The sequence below is a fragment of the Mercenaria mercenaria genome, chromosome 5, assembly GCF_021730395.1.
Source record: "Mercenaria mercenaria strain notata chromosome 5, MADL_Memer_1, whole genome shotgun sequence".
NCBI lineage: Eukaryota > Metazoa > Mollusca > Bivalvia > Venerida > Veneridae > Mercenaria > Mercenaria mercenaria.
Genome location: NC_069365.1, coordinates 62,702,539 through 62,720,466, shown reverse-complemented (window position 1 = coordinate 62,720,466; position 17,928 = coordinate 62,702,539). Strand labels below are relative to the sequence as shown.

At 37.8% G+C, this 17,928-nt stretch overlaps 1 protein-coding gene across 4 annotated transcripts in view; it reads right to left on the bottom strand.

Annotated features, from left to right (window-relative positions):
* The window catches only part of LOC123557401 (probable asparagine--tRNA ligase, mitochondrial), a 335,510-nt gene that overhangs the window by 177,854 nt on the left and 139,728 nt on the right, over positions 1 to 17,928 (bottom strand). For all 4 annotated transcript variants that reach the window (XM_053543755.1, XM_053543756.1, XM_053543757.1 and 1 more), the window contains one exon: positions 9,062 to 9,192. In XM_053543755.1, coding sequence (XP_053399730.1) covers positions 9,062 to 9,192 — 131 coding nt within the window. The remainder of the gene's footprint in view (positions 1 to 9,061; positions 9,193 to 17,928) is intronic.

Genomic DNA, 17,928 nt, shown 5'->3' with positions numbered 1-17,928 from the left:
TCATAAATGTGGCCTCTAAAGTGTTAACAAGCTTTTCTTTTGATTTGACCTGGTGAACTAGTTTTTGACCCTAGCTGACCCAATATCGAACTTGACCAAGATTTTACTGAGGGTAACATTCTGACCAAGTTTCATTAAGATAGGGCCGAAATTGTGACCTCTAGAGTGTTAACAAGCTTTTCCTTTGACTTGACCTGGTGACCTAGTTTTTAATCCCAGATGACCCAATATCGAACTTGTCCAAGATTTTATTGAGGGTAACATTCTGACTAAGTTTCATTAAGATTGGGCCAAAATTGTGACCTCTAGAGTGTTAACAAGCTTTTCCTTTAATTTGACCTGGTGACCTAGTTTTTGACCCCAGATGACCCAATATCAATCTTGACCATGTTGGTCAAATCAAATTAACTCCTTGGTTACAATAATATATGCACGAACTTTGATAATAATGTGAACTATTTCCCGTTGTTGAAAAGCAGATTATATGATCAATTCATTCAAGATTGGAGTGAATCTATAAATGCTATGCCTAAATTGGACAGTTACTGTAAATATAAAACGTCATTCTGTTTTGAGGATTATATTGTGAAATTAAAAAATACTGATTTATGAAAATTGTTTACTTGCATGAGATTAAGTTCACATCAGCTGGAAATTGAGATGGTAGATATGATAATATAGATAGAAGTAACAGACTATGTAAGAGTTGTAACCAAAATGTTGTGGAGTCATATGAATATCATTTCATTCTTTGTTGTAGTAAATATACTGATATTAGAAAAAAGCACCTTGGTAATACACAATGGCCCACTGTCCAAAAATTTAGTAATTTAATGTCTTCGAAAAATGCGGTGGTGCTTAAGCTAGCTAAGTTTATTAAAGAAGCCACGCAATATAGAGTCGATACACTTAAAAACAATACTACATAATGTCACGTAAATTGTTATATATGTTTTGTTTGTTTGGATGTTTCCTAACATTTTTTTTTCTTCTGTAATTTATACGTTTGTTTATTGTATGCATACACTTTTACTTTTTTGAACTGTGTATGTATACATGTATCTGTATCAATTGTTAATATGCCATGTTCCTATTATATTTGTTAATGGCCAAAGGCATGTATAATGCCGAATTTGCCGAATAAACCTTGAAACCTTGAAACCTAATTATTAGGTTTAGTGACTAAAATGTTCACCCAATGATCACACTCAACAGAACTGAATAGGGATTAACACCTCTACCACCTGATTGTTGATACAACAATACCTGTCAGCTATTTACTGTCACTGTGAAAATTTCACAAACCCACTGATCAGTAAAAAAGCCAAAGTAATTGAAAGTAATTAGATTTAATTAACAATTACAACCCAAATCTAAGTCAGTAATTAATTAATTTCAATTACTTTGATTTAGTTTGTGCTTAGTTATTCATTATTTTCAATTAGATCAAAATTTGTAATTAATTATAATTAATTAAATTACAATTATAATCAGGCACATCCCTGGACACAACTAGGGTACCAATACATCATTCTGACAAAGTTTGGTCAAAATCCCCCCAGTAGTTTCTGAGGAGATGCGATAACAATAAATTGTTAACGGACGGAAGGACGACGGACCACGGATGCAGTGTGAACAATAATTGTCAGATGTTAAGTCAGTAACTTTGTTAATTATCTAAATTGAGCTACAAGTACATGTATATTATATGTAACGCTTTAGACTTCCATCTGTTTGACTTTGAAGTCCATGTGCCGATATGCATGCATTAAAAATCAAGAATTGCGTATTTCGGACTTGCAGATGCATTCTGATACACATTATAATAAGTGACAGCATATTGCAGAGGCAATACAGAACTCCCCTACAAGAGGAAAACTTTGTTAGTGTTCGTTGTTGTTGGCAACAGTGTTAGGACTAACAAGAGCTTCACCAAGCGGGGCAATATACGCCTGAAGGTTATATCAGAAGAGGATGGAAGCAAAATTTAAAGAAAACACAATTTTTTTTTCATGGCGGTCCCTATGTGCAACCAAGCAGAATCGTTTGAACAACTTTGGTAGAGGACCATCCAAGGAACATACATGCCAAGTTTCATCAAAATCCATTCAGTTGTTTTGGAGGAGATGTCTTTTAAACACAATTGTTGATGACGGACGGATGCACGACAGATGATGGACACAGCGTGATCACAATAGCTCACCATGAGCATTGCTCAGGTGAACTAAAAACAACAGTTTAATTATACACACAAAATGTAGCTTTTATGACAATATGATGATATATTTGCAACTATGCTGGACTACACAATTTATAGCATTCATACAACATTATACTGTGTCAGGCAAACAGAAAGGATATGAGCTTGCTTAACAGAATTATGTTCTACAGTCTTAATTCTATCAAAATTTTAAAACAATTTTGTTAATCAGACTTAATCACATAAATTTAAATTTTGGGATGTGAAATACAAAATATATTTTAGTGCTAACTGAAATATTTGTAAAAATAAATGCTTGGTCTAATCAAAAGTGAAGAAACTGCATTTGCCTTTTATTTGATTCTTTTTGCTTTTTCACCAACTGATTCTTCTGCTCTTGACTTCCCCTACTTTTCCCTGACTTTTGCCCTATTTCCAAATTTCCCTGACCATTTACAAAATTCCCTGACTTTTCCCTGACCTTGAAAAAAAAAATTTCCCCTGACTTTTCCCTGACTGTGGGAACCCTGATAATATGTCCCTTTTTCCAAAATGGGCATAAAACAAGAGCTGTCACAGGAGACAGCTGGGCACATCTGAGGAAACTAGAGCTGTCACTGGAGTGTTTAATGACTCCAATTGTGGATGAAGATATTGCACAATAGCCTGAGTCTATGTCAAAAATATCAACTTAAAGTAATAAGAGAGGTAAATATAAAATGTATCAAAACACTATATAAGTATATCCTAAGCAAAAAGGGGCATAATTCATTAAATATTGGTGCCAGAGTTGTGCAGCTTGTGTCATATAGTGTGGGTGATGATGTTGAACAACTATTTTAAGTTTGAATCAAATCCATTCAGTAATAACAGAGACAGAGTGAAAGTGCATCAAAACTTTAACCTAAAATTCTAAGTAAAAAGGGGAAATAATTAATAAAAACTTGGTGCCAGAGTTATGCCCCTTGCATCATATGGTGTGGGTGATGATGTTGAACAACTATTTTAAGTTTGAATCAAATCCATTCAGTAATAACAGAGACAGAGTGAAAGTGCATCAAAACTTTAACCTAAAATTCTAAGTAAAAAGGGGAAATAATTCATGAAAAAATGGTCCCAGAGTTATGCACCTTGCATCATATGATAAGGGTAATGGTGTTGAACAATTGTTTAAGTTTGAATCAGATCCATTCAGTAATAACAGAGATAGAGTGAAAGTGCATAAAACTTTAACCTGAAATTCTAAGTAAAAAGGGGAATAATTCATGAAAAATTGTGCCAGAGTTACGCATCTTGTGTCATATGATGTGGGTGATGATGCTGAACAACTATTTTAAGTTTGAATCAAATCCATTCAGTAATAACAGAGGTAGAGTGAAAGTGCACCAAAACTTTAACCTGAAATTCTAAGTAAAAAGGGGGAATAATTCATGATAAAATGGTGCCAGAGTTATGCATCTTGTGTCATATGATGTGGGTGATGATGCTGAACAACTATTTTAAATTTGAATCAAATCCATTCAGTAATAACAGAGGTAGAGTGAAATTGCACCAAAACTTTTTACCTGAAATTCTAAGTAAAAAGGGGGAATAATTCATGAAAAAATGGTGCCAGAGTTATGCACCTTGTGTCATATGATGTGGGTGATGATGTTGAACAACTATTTTAAGTTTGAATCAAATCCATTCAGTAATAACAGAGATAGAGTGAAAGTGCATCAAAACTTTAACTTGAAAATCTAAGTGAAAAGGGGGGATAATTCATGAAATATTGGTGCCAGAGTTATGGCCCTTATGTCAGATGATGTGGATGATGATGAGGAATAAGTATTTCAAGTTTGAATCAAATCCATCAAGTAATTACAGAGATATGTTGAAAAAAGAGAAAGTGCACCAAAACTTTAACCAAGGTGGGGACGCGGAAAGACGCCGACGCCGGGGCGAGTAGGATAGCTCTCCTTATACTTCGTATAGTCGAGCTAAAAAATAATATAGCAGACAAGAAAAATGACCTTAAACTTTGACCTCTGTGACCTTGACCTTTAAGGTAGGGGTAGGGGATCTTAAATGTGACACACTGTCAGGTTAAATTAGTTTATGTTTGTGCCAGGTTATTTGAATAGCCATGTATGCATAAACAAGAGGGCCATGAAGGCCCTGTATCGCTCACCTGACATATTGACCTACAGATCATCAAGATAGTTTCATTAAGATATGGTCATAAATGTGGCCTCTAAAGTGTTACTAACTTTTCCTTTGATTTGACCTAGTGACCTGGTTTTTGAACCCATATGACTCAGATTCAAACTTGACCTAAAGATCATCAAGATCAACATTCTGACTAAGTTTCATGAAGATACAGTCATAAATGTGGCCTCTAGAGTGTTAACAAGCTTTTCCTTTGATTAGATCCGGTGACCTAGGTTTTGACCCTACATGACCCAGATTCGAACTTGACCTAAAGATCATAAAGATTAACATTCTGACTAAGTTTCATGAAGATACAGTAATAAATGTGGCCTCTAGAGTGTTAACAAGCTTTCCTTTGATTTGACCCGGTGACCTTGTTTTTGACCCCACCTGAACCAGATTTAAACATGACCTATAGATCATCAAGATTAACATTATGACCAAGTTTCATTAAGATACTGTCATAAATGTGGCCTCTTAGAGTGTTTACTAGCTTTTCCTTTGATTTGACCTGGTGACCTAGTTTTTGACCCTATATGACCCAGATTCAAACTGGACTTTGAGATCATCATGAGTAATATTCTGACCAAGTTTCATGAAGATACAGTCATAAATGTGGCCTCTACAGTGTTAACAAGCTTTTCCTTTGATTTGACCTGGTGACCTAGTTTTTGACCCCATATGACCCAATATCAAACTCATTCAAGATTTTATTCAGGGTAACATTCTGACCAAGTTTCATTAAGATTGGGCCAAAATTGTGACCTCTAGAGTGTTAACAAGCTTTTCCTTTGATTTGACCTGGTGACCTAGTTTTTAACCCCAGATGAACCAATATTGAACTCGTCCAAGATTTTTATGAGGGTAACATTCTGACCAAGTTTCATTAAGATTAGGCCAAAACTGTGACCTCTAGAGTGTTAACAGTCAAATTGTTGACGACGGATGGACGACGGACACAGGGCGATCACAAAAGCTCACCTTGAGCACTTTGTGCTCAGGTGAGCTAAAAAGTATGGAGCAGACAAAAAAATGATTTTAAATATTTGACCTCTAAGTTTGACCTTGACCTTTAAGGTAGGGATTTGGGCCTTAAATGTGACAGATCATCATGTTACGGAGAATGTTTGTGCAAGTTTTTTTAAGTATCAATGCATTTCGATGCTGGAAAGTGAAACTGGGCACATCTGAGGAAACTGGAGTGTTTAATGACTCCAACGGTGGATGAAGATGTTGCACAATAGCTTGAGTCTGTGTCAAAAATATTAAGTAATAAGAGAGGTAAAGATTAAGTGTATCAAAACACTATACAAGTATAATTCTAAGCAAAAAGGGGGCATAATTAATAAGATATTGGTGCAAGAGTTATGCACCTTGTGTCATATGATGTGGGTGATGATGTGAAACAATACTTCAAGTTTGAATCAAATCCATTTCGTAATAACTAAGATATAGTGAAAATGCATCAAAATTAACCTTAAATTCTAAGTAAAAGGGGGCATAGTTCATGAAAAATTGGTGCCAGAGTTATGTGCCTCGTGTCATATGATGTGGGTGATAGGTAGGAACAACTATTTTAAGTTTGAATCAAATCCATCTAGTAATAACTGAGATAGAGTGAAAGTGTATCAAAACTTTAGCCTGAAATTCTAAGTAAAAAGGGGGGATAATTCATAAAATATTGGTGCAAGAGTTATGGCCCTTGTGTCATATGATGTGAGTGATGATGTTTAACAGTTATTCTAAGTTTGAATCAAATCCATTTGGTAATAACTGAGATATAGTGAAACTGCATCAAAACTTTAACCTGAAATTCTAAGTAAAAGGGGGAATAATTCATTAAACATTGGTACCAGAGTTATGGGCCATGTGTCATACGATGTGGAACAACTACTTTCAGTTCGAAACAAATCCATTTAGGAATAACAGAGACAGGGTGAAAGTGCATCAAAACTTTAACTTGAAATTCTAAGTAAAAAGGGGGATAATTCATGAAATATTGGTGTGAGAGTTATGGCCCTTGTGCCATATGATGTGGGTGATGATGAGGAATAACTATTTTAAATTTAAAGCAAATCCATCAAGTAATTACAGAGATAAGGAGAAAAAAGAGAAAGTGTAAAAAAACTTTAACCAAGGTGGGGATGCGGAAGGACACCGACACCGACGCCAGGGTGAGTAGGATAGCTCTCCATATACTTTGTATAGTAGAGCTAAAAAGGGGGGGGGGATAATTTATGAAATATTGGTGTGAAAGTTATGGCCCTTGCATCATATGATGTGGGTGATGATGAGTGATAACTATTTTAAGTTTAAAGCAAATCCATCAAGTAATTATAGAAATAAGAAGAAAACAAGAGGGCCAAGATGGCCCTAGGTCGCTCACCTAAGAAACACATCATAACAGTGTAAAACATGTTTGACCTAGTGATTTCATGGAAACAAATATTCTGACCAATTTTCATTAAGATTGGACCAAAAAATTGGTCTCTTGAGATTAACAAGCATTTTCTTAGATATGACCTAGTGACCTAGTTTTTGACCCTCGGTGACCCATGTTCAAATTCGACCTAGATTTCATCAAGGCAATCACTCTGACCAAATTTCATGAAGATCAATTGAAAAATACAGTCTCTATCGCATACACAAGGTTTTTCTTTAATTTGACCTAGTGACCTAGTTTTTGATCCTAGATAACCCATTTTCGAACTTGGCCTAGATTTCATAAAGGCAATCATTTCGACCAAAATTCATGAAGATCAATTGAAAAATACAGCCTCTATCACATACACAAGTTTTTTCTTTAATTTGACCTAGTGACCTAGTTTTTGATCTGAGATAAACCATATTCAAACTCGACCTAGATTTCATCAAGGCAATCACTCTGACCATATTTCATGAAGATCAATTGAAAAATACAGCCTCTATTGCATACACAATATTTTTCTTCGATTTGACCTAGTGACCTAGTTTTTGATCTGAGATAAACCATATTCAAACTCGACCTAGATTTCACCAAGGCAATCACTCTGACCATATTTCATGAAGATCAATTGAAAAATACAGCCTCTATTGCATACACAATATTTTTCTTCGATTTGACCTAGTGACCTAGTTTCTGAACCTAGATGACCCATTTTCGAACTCTGCCTACATTTTATCAATGTAATCATTCTGACAATATTTCATGAAGATCAGTTGAAAAATACAGCCTCTTTCGCATACACAAGGTTTTTCTTTGATTTGACCTAGTGACCTAGTTTTTGATCCCAGATGACACATTTTTCAAACTTGGCCTAGATTTCATCAAGGTAATCATTCTGACCAAAATTCATGAAGTTCAATTGAAAAATACAACCTCTATCGAATACACAAGGTTTTTCCTTGATTTGACCTAGTGACCTAGCTTTTGACCCCAGATGACCCAATTTCGAACTCGGTCTAGATTTCATCAAGGTAATCATTCTGATCAAATTTCATGAAGATCAGTTGAACAAGAGCTGTCTCCATAGGATGACACATGCCCCCGATGGCACTTTGAATGAATAGTTATGGCCAATGTTAGAGTTTAGGACCTTTGACCTACGGACCTGGGTCTTGCGCGCGACACGTCGTCTTACTGTGGTACACATCCATGCCCAATATTTTTAAAATCCAAGCATGAATGACAAAGATATGGACCGGACACGTCCATCAATGCACTATGTTGAAATATGACCTTTAACGTCTAAGTGTGACCTTGACCTTTGAGCTACGGACCTGGGTCTTGCGCACGACACATCGTCTTACTGTGGTACACATTTATGCCAAGTTATTTGAAAATCCATCCATGGATGACAAAGATATGGACCGGACACGAATGCACTATCATGAAAAATGACCTTTAACGTCTAAGTGTGACCTTGACCTTTGAGCTACGGACCTGGGTCTTGCACGCGACACGTCGTCTTACTGTGGTACACATTCATGCCAAGTTATTTGAAAATCCATCCATGGATGACAAAGATATGGACCGGACACGCCCAACTATCATGAAAAATGACCTTTAACGTCTAAGTGTGACCTTGACCTTTGAGCTACGGACCTGGGTCTTTCGCGCGACACGTCGTCTTACTGTGGTACACATTCATGCCAAGTTATTTGAAAATCCATCCATCGATGACAAAGATATGGACTGGACACGAAAATTGCGGACAGACTGACAGACCGACAGACCGACAGACTGACAGACAATTCAAAAACTATATGCCTCCCTTCGGGGGCATAAAAATACAGCCTCTATCGCATACACAAGCTAAATGTTGACGGAAGACAGACGACAAACGACAGACGCCGGACATCGAGCGATCAGAAAAACTCACCTGAGCATTGCTGAGCATTGCTCAGGTGAGCTAAAAAGAGAAAGAAGTTATTTTAAGGACAAGAAAAATGAACATATTATTAAATCTTTGTCAACTCAAGTTTGATCTTGGGTAGGTAGGGGTCTAGATTTTGCATGCAACACATCTTGTTATGGCGGTAATTTGTGCAGTTATTTCAAAATCTTTGTGCAACAAAGTTATATGTTGTACTCAATTTTGTGTACACACACAGGCAGTGGTAACACTTAGAGTTTGCTCCTCACCCCATTTTTTGATGGTGGTGGCATAAAAATACTAAATATTCACTGACCCAGTTATAGTCTCTAAATGAAGCTGACCAGACACTGTAAGGTATGTGGGGTGTCCAAAGAATAATTTACCATCATGATCTGACTGTTCATCTTGCCCAGAAGATACTTCTGTCGATACTGATACATCTGTCTAAAAATATAAGAAAAGTACATGTATTTATTTATTTTCGTTTCATGAAGCTATATGCTTACTATAGGTTTTTCCTTACAAGGAAATTACTACTGTTTGCAGATCAAATTGCCCTTTCGCCTTTTTTTAAATCGATAGAATTTTACCTTTAGATGCTGAAGCTATTTTTGGACCTTGTTTATACAGGTAACTCTGCCCTTTCAGTAAGCTTTTTTCCAATGTGAGGTAAGATTAATTTTACATATACACTGAATGAACCAGAAAGTTTAACCAGAAAGTAAAAGATATGATAACCCTCATTAAAATCTTAAATGAATGCACAGTTTTTGATCTGCAAACAGTAGTATACAGTCTATTATATACAGTCAACAGCTTGGGAGAGGGATAACGACAACAGGCCGCGCATGGTATTGTTATGCGCATGTGCAAATATCGTGTAAAAATAGCCATCTAAAAATAGCCATCCCAAATAAAAGTCTATTTTTAGATAACTAGCCCGTTTTCTGTTTTCAATTAACATCATGGAATCGGATGAGGAATTCACTATGAAGAATGACTTTTATCACGGTTTATTTGTGTCTATTGAGGCAGCAAAAAACGTCATTGACGACGTGAATATTTTACTTCTTCCTCATTTTCGGAAACAAGACTGAACACGGAATATATGAGTACTATAGATAAACATGCCCTAACTGTTGTCATTGTTTGGTAACAACAGCTGGAGCATTGTATATATCAGTACTAAAGTTAACCATGACCCTGCTGTAATGATAGCTAGCAACAGCTTGAGCAAGGGGATATAAGAGTACTACAGATAACCATGCCCCAACTGTTGTCATGGTTTGATAACAACAGCTGGACATAGTATATATCAGTACTATTGTTAACCATGTTTTAGCCGTTGTCGTGGTTCGGTAGCAACAGCGGGAGCGCGGTATATTTGAGTACTATAGTTAACCATGACCTAACAGTTGTAATGCTCCAGTAGCAACCGCTAGTTGAATCCGTCTGAAATATTTTTCCATTAAAGCTTCTTTTTGTTGTGGGCATACTATGCAAATGCGTAGCTCTGGGGCTGTGATGTATGGGTACTATAGATAACCATGTTCGACTTGTTGTCGCTGTTTGGTTAAGTACAGCTGGAGCATGGTATATATCAGTACTAGAGTTAACCATGATACAAAAGTTGTAAGCAACAGACGAAACATGGTACACATGTTGACCATGTTCTGGCTGTTGTTGTGGTTCGATAACAACTGCTGGATGATGGTCAATATGAGTACTATAGATAACCATGCCCTAACTGTTGTCATGGTTTGGTAACAACAGGTAGAGCATGGTATATATCAGTATTACAGATAACCATGTTCTGGCTGTTTCTGTGGTTCAGTAACAACAGTGGGAGCATGGTAAATTGTAGCACTATAGATAACCATGCCCCAACTGTTGTCATGGTTTGGTAACAACAGGTAGAGCATGGTATATATCAGTATTACAGATGACCATGTTCTGACTGTTGTTGTGGTTCAGTAACAACAGTGGGAGCATGGTAAATAGTAGTATTATAGATAACCATGCCCCAACTGTTGTCATTGTTTGGTAACAACAGGAAGAGCATGGTATATATCAGTATTACAGATGACCATTTTCTGACTGTTGTTGTGGTTCAGTAACAACAGTGGGAACATGGTAAATAGTAGTATTATAGATAACCATGCCCCAACTGTTGTCATGGTTTGATAACAACAGGAAAAGCATGGTATATATCAGTAAGACAGATAACCATGTTCTGACTGTTGTTGTGGTTTGATAACAGTGGGATCATGGTAAATAGTAGCACTATAGATAACCATGCCCCAACTGTTGTCATGGTTTGGTAACAACAGTTAGAGCATGGTATATATCAGTATTACAGGTAACCATGTTCTGGCTGTTTTTGTGTTTCAGTAACAACAGTGGGAGCATGGTAAATAGTAGCACTATAGATAACCTTGCCCCAACTGTTGTCATGGTTTGGTAACAACAGGTAGAGCATGGTATATATCAGTATTACAGATGACCATGTTCTGACTGTTGTTGTGGTTCAGTAACAACAGTGGGAGCATAGTAAATAGTAGTATTATAGATAACCATGCCCCAACTGTTGTCATGGTTTGGTAACAACAGGAAAAGCATGGTATATATCAGTATTTCAGATGACCATGTTCTGACTGTTGTTGTGGTTCGATAACAGTTGGAGCATAGTAAATATGTGTACTATAGATAACCATGCCCTAACTGTTGTCAAGGTTTTGTAACAACAGGTAGAGCATGGTATATATCAGTATTACAGGTAACCTTGTTCTGGCTGTTGTTGTAGCACATTTACCAGTGAGAGTGTTTCTTTCAATAAAGAGCATTGCAACGTATGAATTCCAAAAATGCTAAGATAAAAAGGGACAGAAAAGTGGAAAAAAACTAAAAGGTTAAAATTTACAGAAGGTAAACCTGGAAATGAATATGTTTCTATGACCTACATTTCCACTGTATAAAACTGAAATCATCAAGGAAAGGAGCTTCTATAAAATCTGATTTACTGCCGATCTACAATGCAAAACTTCCCATTATTTAAAAAAGGAAGGACCTTCTCTAGCTTTGTTCTGATGTTACAATATCTTCAGAATTCCATCAGTATTTCAAGAATATTCATTCTGAAAAAGCAGCCAGAAACTGCCTATCAGAACCAGACATGTTGGAAGTAAGTAATGACTGTGATATTGAATAGTTGTTAAAAGTACAAAAGAGTTGTTTTGTTTTAAGAGGTACTATATACTAGAAACAGATGGGAAAATATTCTTTTACTAATATCTAGAATGGATTGTTGAAACTTTATGTGGTGTAATTGTTTTCCAATTTAAGCATAATCTGTAATTTATACACATTTTACTCAACATTTCTATTTGTACTAAGTGCACATATTTCCTTAGTCTTTGTAAATCATGTCATAGGGTTTTGATAGTTTTGTTATAAGTGCACTTGTGACAGTATGGCATCCATAAAATCAACATTATTGCAATTTTTTAGAGTACTAAGTGCACTTAACACATTTGAATCTTCGAATTATTTTGCAGTTTGTTGTATGCCAGATTGAGTTAAGTACAATTTTACTATTAAACCAATTTAATTTTTGAGAAGTCTTCCTATATTATAACAACATTGTTGACTATGATATAACTAAATCATACCTAAATATTCCCATTCAATAAAAAGTTTTATGTGTCTAAAACCTTCTTTTGCGTTTCTCTCTACTATTTGAAAAATGGACTTATACCGTTCTGGCGTTAACACCTCGATATCGGTATTACAGATAAACATGTTCTGGCTGTTGTTGTGGTTCGGTAACAACAGCTGGAGCATGGTATATATGAGTACTATAGATAACCATGCTCCGACTTTTACAATGGTTCGGTAATAGCATCTGCAGCATGTATGATTCTGATACAGACAATGCTCCAACTGTTGTAACACAACCATGACAACAGTTGGTGCCTAATTATCTTTAGTACTGAAACAGATGCTCCGGCTGTTGGTATCGGACCATGACAACAGTCAGAGCATGTTTATCTATAGTACTGATACAAACAATGATCTAATTGTTTAAACAACCACGAGAATAGTTGGGTCCTGAGAATATATATAGTACTGATACAGACCGTACTCTAGCTGTTGTTACACAAACATGACAACAGTTGCGGCCTGTTTATCTATAGTACTAATATAGACGATTCTCTAGCTGTTGTAACACAACCATCATAACATTTTGGGCCTGGTTGGCTATAGTCCTGGTATGGTACAAACCATGCTCTAGCTGTTGTTATACAACCACGACAACAATTGGGGCCTGGTTACTTTTAGTACTGAAGGAAACCATGCTCTATCTGTTGTTACCGGTCAATGACAACAGGCGTAGCATGTTTATCTATTGTACTGATACAGAACATGCTCTAGCTGTTGCTACCGGACCATGACAATAGTTGGGACCTCGTTATCTACAATACTGATACAGATCATGCTGTAGCTGTTGTTACTGGACCATGACAACAGTTGGAGATATATAGTACTGATACATACCATGCTCCAGCTGTTGTAACGCAACCTTGACAATTGTTGGGGCCTGTTTATCTATTGTACTAATACAGACCATGCTCTACCTGTTCTTACACAACCATGAGAACAGTTGGGGCCAGGTTATCTTAAGCAATGATACAGACCATGCTCCGTCTATTGGTTCCGGACCATGACAACAGTCAGAGCATGTTAACCTATAGTACGGATACAGATCATGCTCTTACTTTATTTTACTTATTTTGTTGGGTTTAAGGTCGCACCGACACAATTATAGGTCATATGGCGACTTTCCAGCTTTGATGGTGGAGGAAGACCCAAGGTGACCCTCCGTGCATTATTTCATCACGAGCGGGGACCTGGGTAGAACCACCGACCTTCCGTAAGCCAGCTTGATGGCTTCCTAACATGAGCAATTCAACGCCCCACGTTAGGCTCGAACCCACATCGATCATGCTCTTACTGTTGTTACACAACCATGACAACCGTTGGGGCCTTGATATCTAAAGTAGTGATGCAGAACATGCTCCAACTGTTGTAGCACAACCATGACAACAGTTGGGGCCTTGTTATCTATAGTACTGGTACAGAAGATGCTCCAGCTGTTGTAACAAAACCATGAAAACAGTTGGGCCCTGGTTACATTTAGTGCTGATACAAACCATGCGCTAGCTGTTGTTACACAGCCATGAAAACAGTTTGGGCCTGGTTATCTATAGTACTGATACAAACAATGCTCTGTCTGTTCTTACCGGTCCATGACAACAGCCGGAGCATCTTTATCTATTGTATTGATATAGACCTTGCTCAAGCTGTTGCTTCCGGACCATGACAACAGCCATAGCAGGTTATTGTACTGATACGGACCATCCTCTGGCTGTTGTAACACAACCATGAGGGAAGTTGGGTCCTAGGTATCTACAGTACTAATACAGACCATGCTGTAGCTGTTGTAACCGGACCATGACAACAGCCGGAGCATGTTCATCTATAGTACTGATACAGACCATGCTCCAGCTGTTGTTTCCGGATCATGACAACAGCCGGAACATGTTTATCTATAGTACTGATAGATATCATGATCCAGCTGTTGTAACGCAACCTGACAATTGTTGGGGCCTGTTTATCTATAGTACTAATACAGACCATGCTCTACCTGTTCTTACACAACCATGACATCAGTTAGGGCCAGTTATCATTAGTACTGATACAGATTATGCTCCGTCTCTTGGTACCAGACCATGACCACAGCCAGAGCATGTTTACCTATAGCAGTTATACAGAACATGCTCTAACTGTTGTTACCCAACCATGACAACAGTTGGAGTCTGGTTATCTATAGTACTAATACAGACAATGCTCCAGCTGTTGTAACACAACCATGACAACAGTTGGGGCCTGGTATCTAGAGTAATGATACAGACCATTCTATAGCGGTTGTCACACAACCATGGCAATAGTTGGGGCCTTGTTATCTAAAGTACTGATACAGAACATGCTCCAGCTGTTTTAAAACAACCATGACAACAGCTGGGGCCAGGGTATCTAAAGTAATGATACAGACCATGATGTAGCTGTTGTAAAACAACCATAACAAAAGTTTGGGCATGTTTATCTAAAGTACTGATACAGACAATGCTCCAGCTGTTGTAACACAACCATGAAAGCAGTTGGGGCCTGGTTTTATTTAGTACAGATACAGATCATGCTTTAGCTGTTGTAATACAACCATGACAACAGTTGGGTCCTTGTTTTCTACATTGTATAGTACTGATACAATCCATGCTCTTTCTGTTGTAACCGAATCATGACAACAGCTGGAGCATTTTTAACCATAGTACTGATTTATACCATACTCCAGCTGTTGTAACACAACCATGAAAACAGTTGGGGCCTGGTTATATTTAGTACTGATTTAGACCATGCTCTAGCTGTTGTTACCGGTGAACGACAACAGCCGCAGCATATTTATCTATTGTAATGATATAGACTATGCTCTAACTGTTGCTATCGGACAATAACAACAGCCGGAGCAGGTTTATCTATTGTACAGATACAGACAATGCTCTTGCTGTTGTACACAACCATGAAAACAGTTGGGGCCTTGTTATCTATAGTACTGATACAGACCATGTTCTAGCTGTTGTAACACAACCATGACAACAGTTGGGGCCAGGTTATTGTTAGTAATAATACAGATTATTCTCCGGCTATTGTTACCGGACCATGGCCACATTTAGAGCCTATTAAACATATATTACTTCTACAGACCATGCCCTAACTGTTGTTACACAATCATGACAACAGTTGGGGTCTGATTATCTATAATACTGATACAGACCATGCTTTAGCTGTTGTAACCGGACCATGACAACAGCCGAGCATGTTCATCTATAGTACTAATACAGACCATGCTCCAGGTGTTGTTACACAACCATGACAACAGTTGGGGCCTGTGTATTTATAGTATTAATACAAACCATGCTCCACCTGTTGTTACCGGTCCATGTCAACAGCGCGGAGCATTTTATCTTTTGCACTGATATAGACCATGTTCTAGCTGTTGCTACCGGACCAACAGCCGGAGCATGTTTATATATATGTACTGATACAGGCCATGCTCTAGCTGTTGTAACACACCCTGACAATAGCTGGGTCCTGGGTATCTGTAGTACTAATACAGACCATGCTCTTGTTGTTGTTACACAACTATGAGAAGTTTGGGACTTGGTCATCTACAGAACTGATGCAGACCATGCTCCAGCTGTTGTTGGCTAACCATGACAACAGCCGTAGCCTGTTTATCTATAGTACTAATACAGACCATGCTCTAGCTGTTGTAACACAACCATGACAACAGTTTGGGCCAGGTTATCGTTAGTACTAATACAGATTATTCTCCGGCTATAGTTACCGGACCATGGCCACAGTCAGAGCCTGTTTACCTATAGTAACTGCTACAGATCATGCCCTAACTGTTGTTACACAATCATGACAACATTTGGTGTCTGATTATCTATAGTACTGATACAGTTCATGCTGTAGCTTTTGTAACACAACCATGACAACAGTTGGGGTCTGGTTATCTAAAGTATTGATGCAGACCATGCTGTACCTGTTGTAACACAACCATGACAATAATTGGGGTCTGGGTATCTAAAGTACTGATGCAGACCATGATGTAGCTGTTGTAACACAACCATGACAAACGTTTGGGCATGGTTATCTAAAGTACTGATACAGACAATACTCCAGCTAATGTAACACAGCCATGAAAGCATTTGGGCCTGGTTATATTTAATACAGATACAGATCCTGCTCTAGGTGTAGTCACACAACCATGAGAATAGTTTGGGCCTTGTTATCTACATTACTGATACAGACCATGCTGTAGCTGTTGTAACCGGACCATGACAACAGCCGGAGCATGTTCATCTATAGTACTGATACAGACCATGCTCCAGCTGTTGTTACACAACCATGACAACAGTTGGGGCCTGTTTATTCATAGTACTAATACAGACCATGCTCCATCTGTTGTTACCGATCCATGACAACAGCCGGAGCATTTTATCTTTTGCACTGATATAGACCATGCTCCAGCTGTTGTTTCCGGACCATGACAACAGCCGGAGCATGTTCATCTATAGTACTGATACAGACCATGCTCCAGCTGTTGTTTCCGGATCATAACAACAGCCGGAGCATGTTTATGTATAGTACTGATACATATCATGCTCCAGCTGTTGTAACGCAACCTTGGCACTTGTATGTTTATTTATAGTACTAATACAGACCATGCTCTACCTGTTCTTACACAACCATGACATCAGTTAGGGCCATGTTATCATTAGTACTGATACAGATTATGCTCCAGCTGTTGGTAGCAAACCATGTCCACAGTCAGAGCATTTTTATCTATAGTACTTATACAGAACATGCTCTAACTGTTGTTACCCAACCATGACAACAGTTGGGGTCTGGTTATCTATAGTACTGATGCAGACAATGCTCCAGCTGTTGTAACACAACCATGACAACATTTGGGGTCTGGTTATCTAAAGTAATGATGCAGACCATGATGTACCTGTTTATATTTAGTACTGATACAGACCATGCTCTAGCTGTTGTTACCGTCAATGACAACAGCCGAAGCATATTTATCTATTGGAATGATATAGACTATGCTCTAGCTATTGCTACCGGACAATGACAACAGCCTGAGCAGGTTTATCTATTGTACTGATACAGACCATGCCCTAGCTGTTGTAACATAACCATGAGAAAAGTTGTGTCGTTGGTATCTATAGTACTAATACAGACCATGCTCTAGCTGTTGTTACACAACCATGAGAATTGTTTGGGCCTTGTTACATTACCGATACAGACCATGCTGTAGCTGTTGTAACCGGACCATGACAACAGCCGGAAATGTTCATCTATAGTACTAATACAGACCATGCTCCAGGTGTTGTTACACAACCATGACAACAGTTGGGGCCTGTGTATTTATAGTAATAATACAGACCATGCTCCATCTGTTGTTACCGGTCCATGACAACAGCCGGAGCATTTTATCTTTTGCACTGATACAGACCATGCTCTTGCTGTTTCTACCGGACCATGACAACA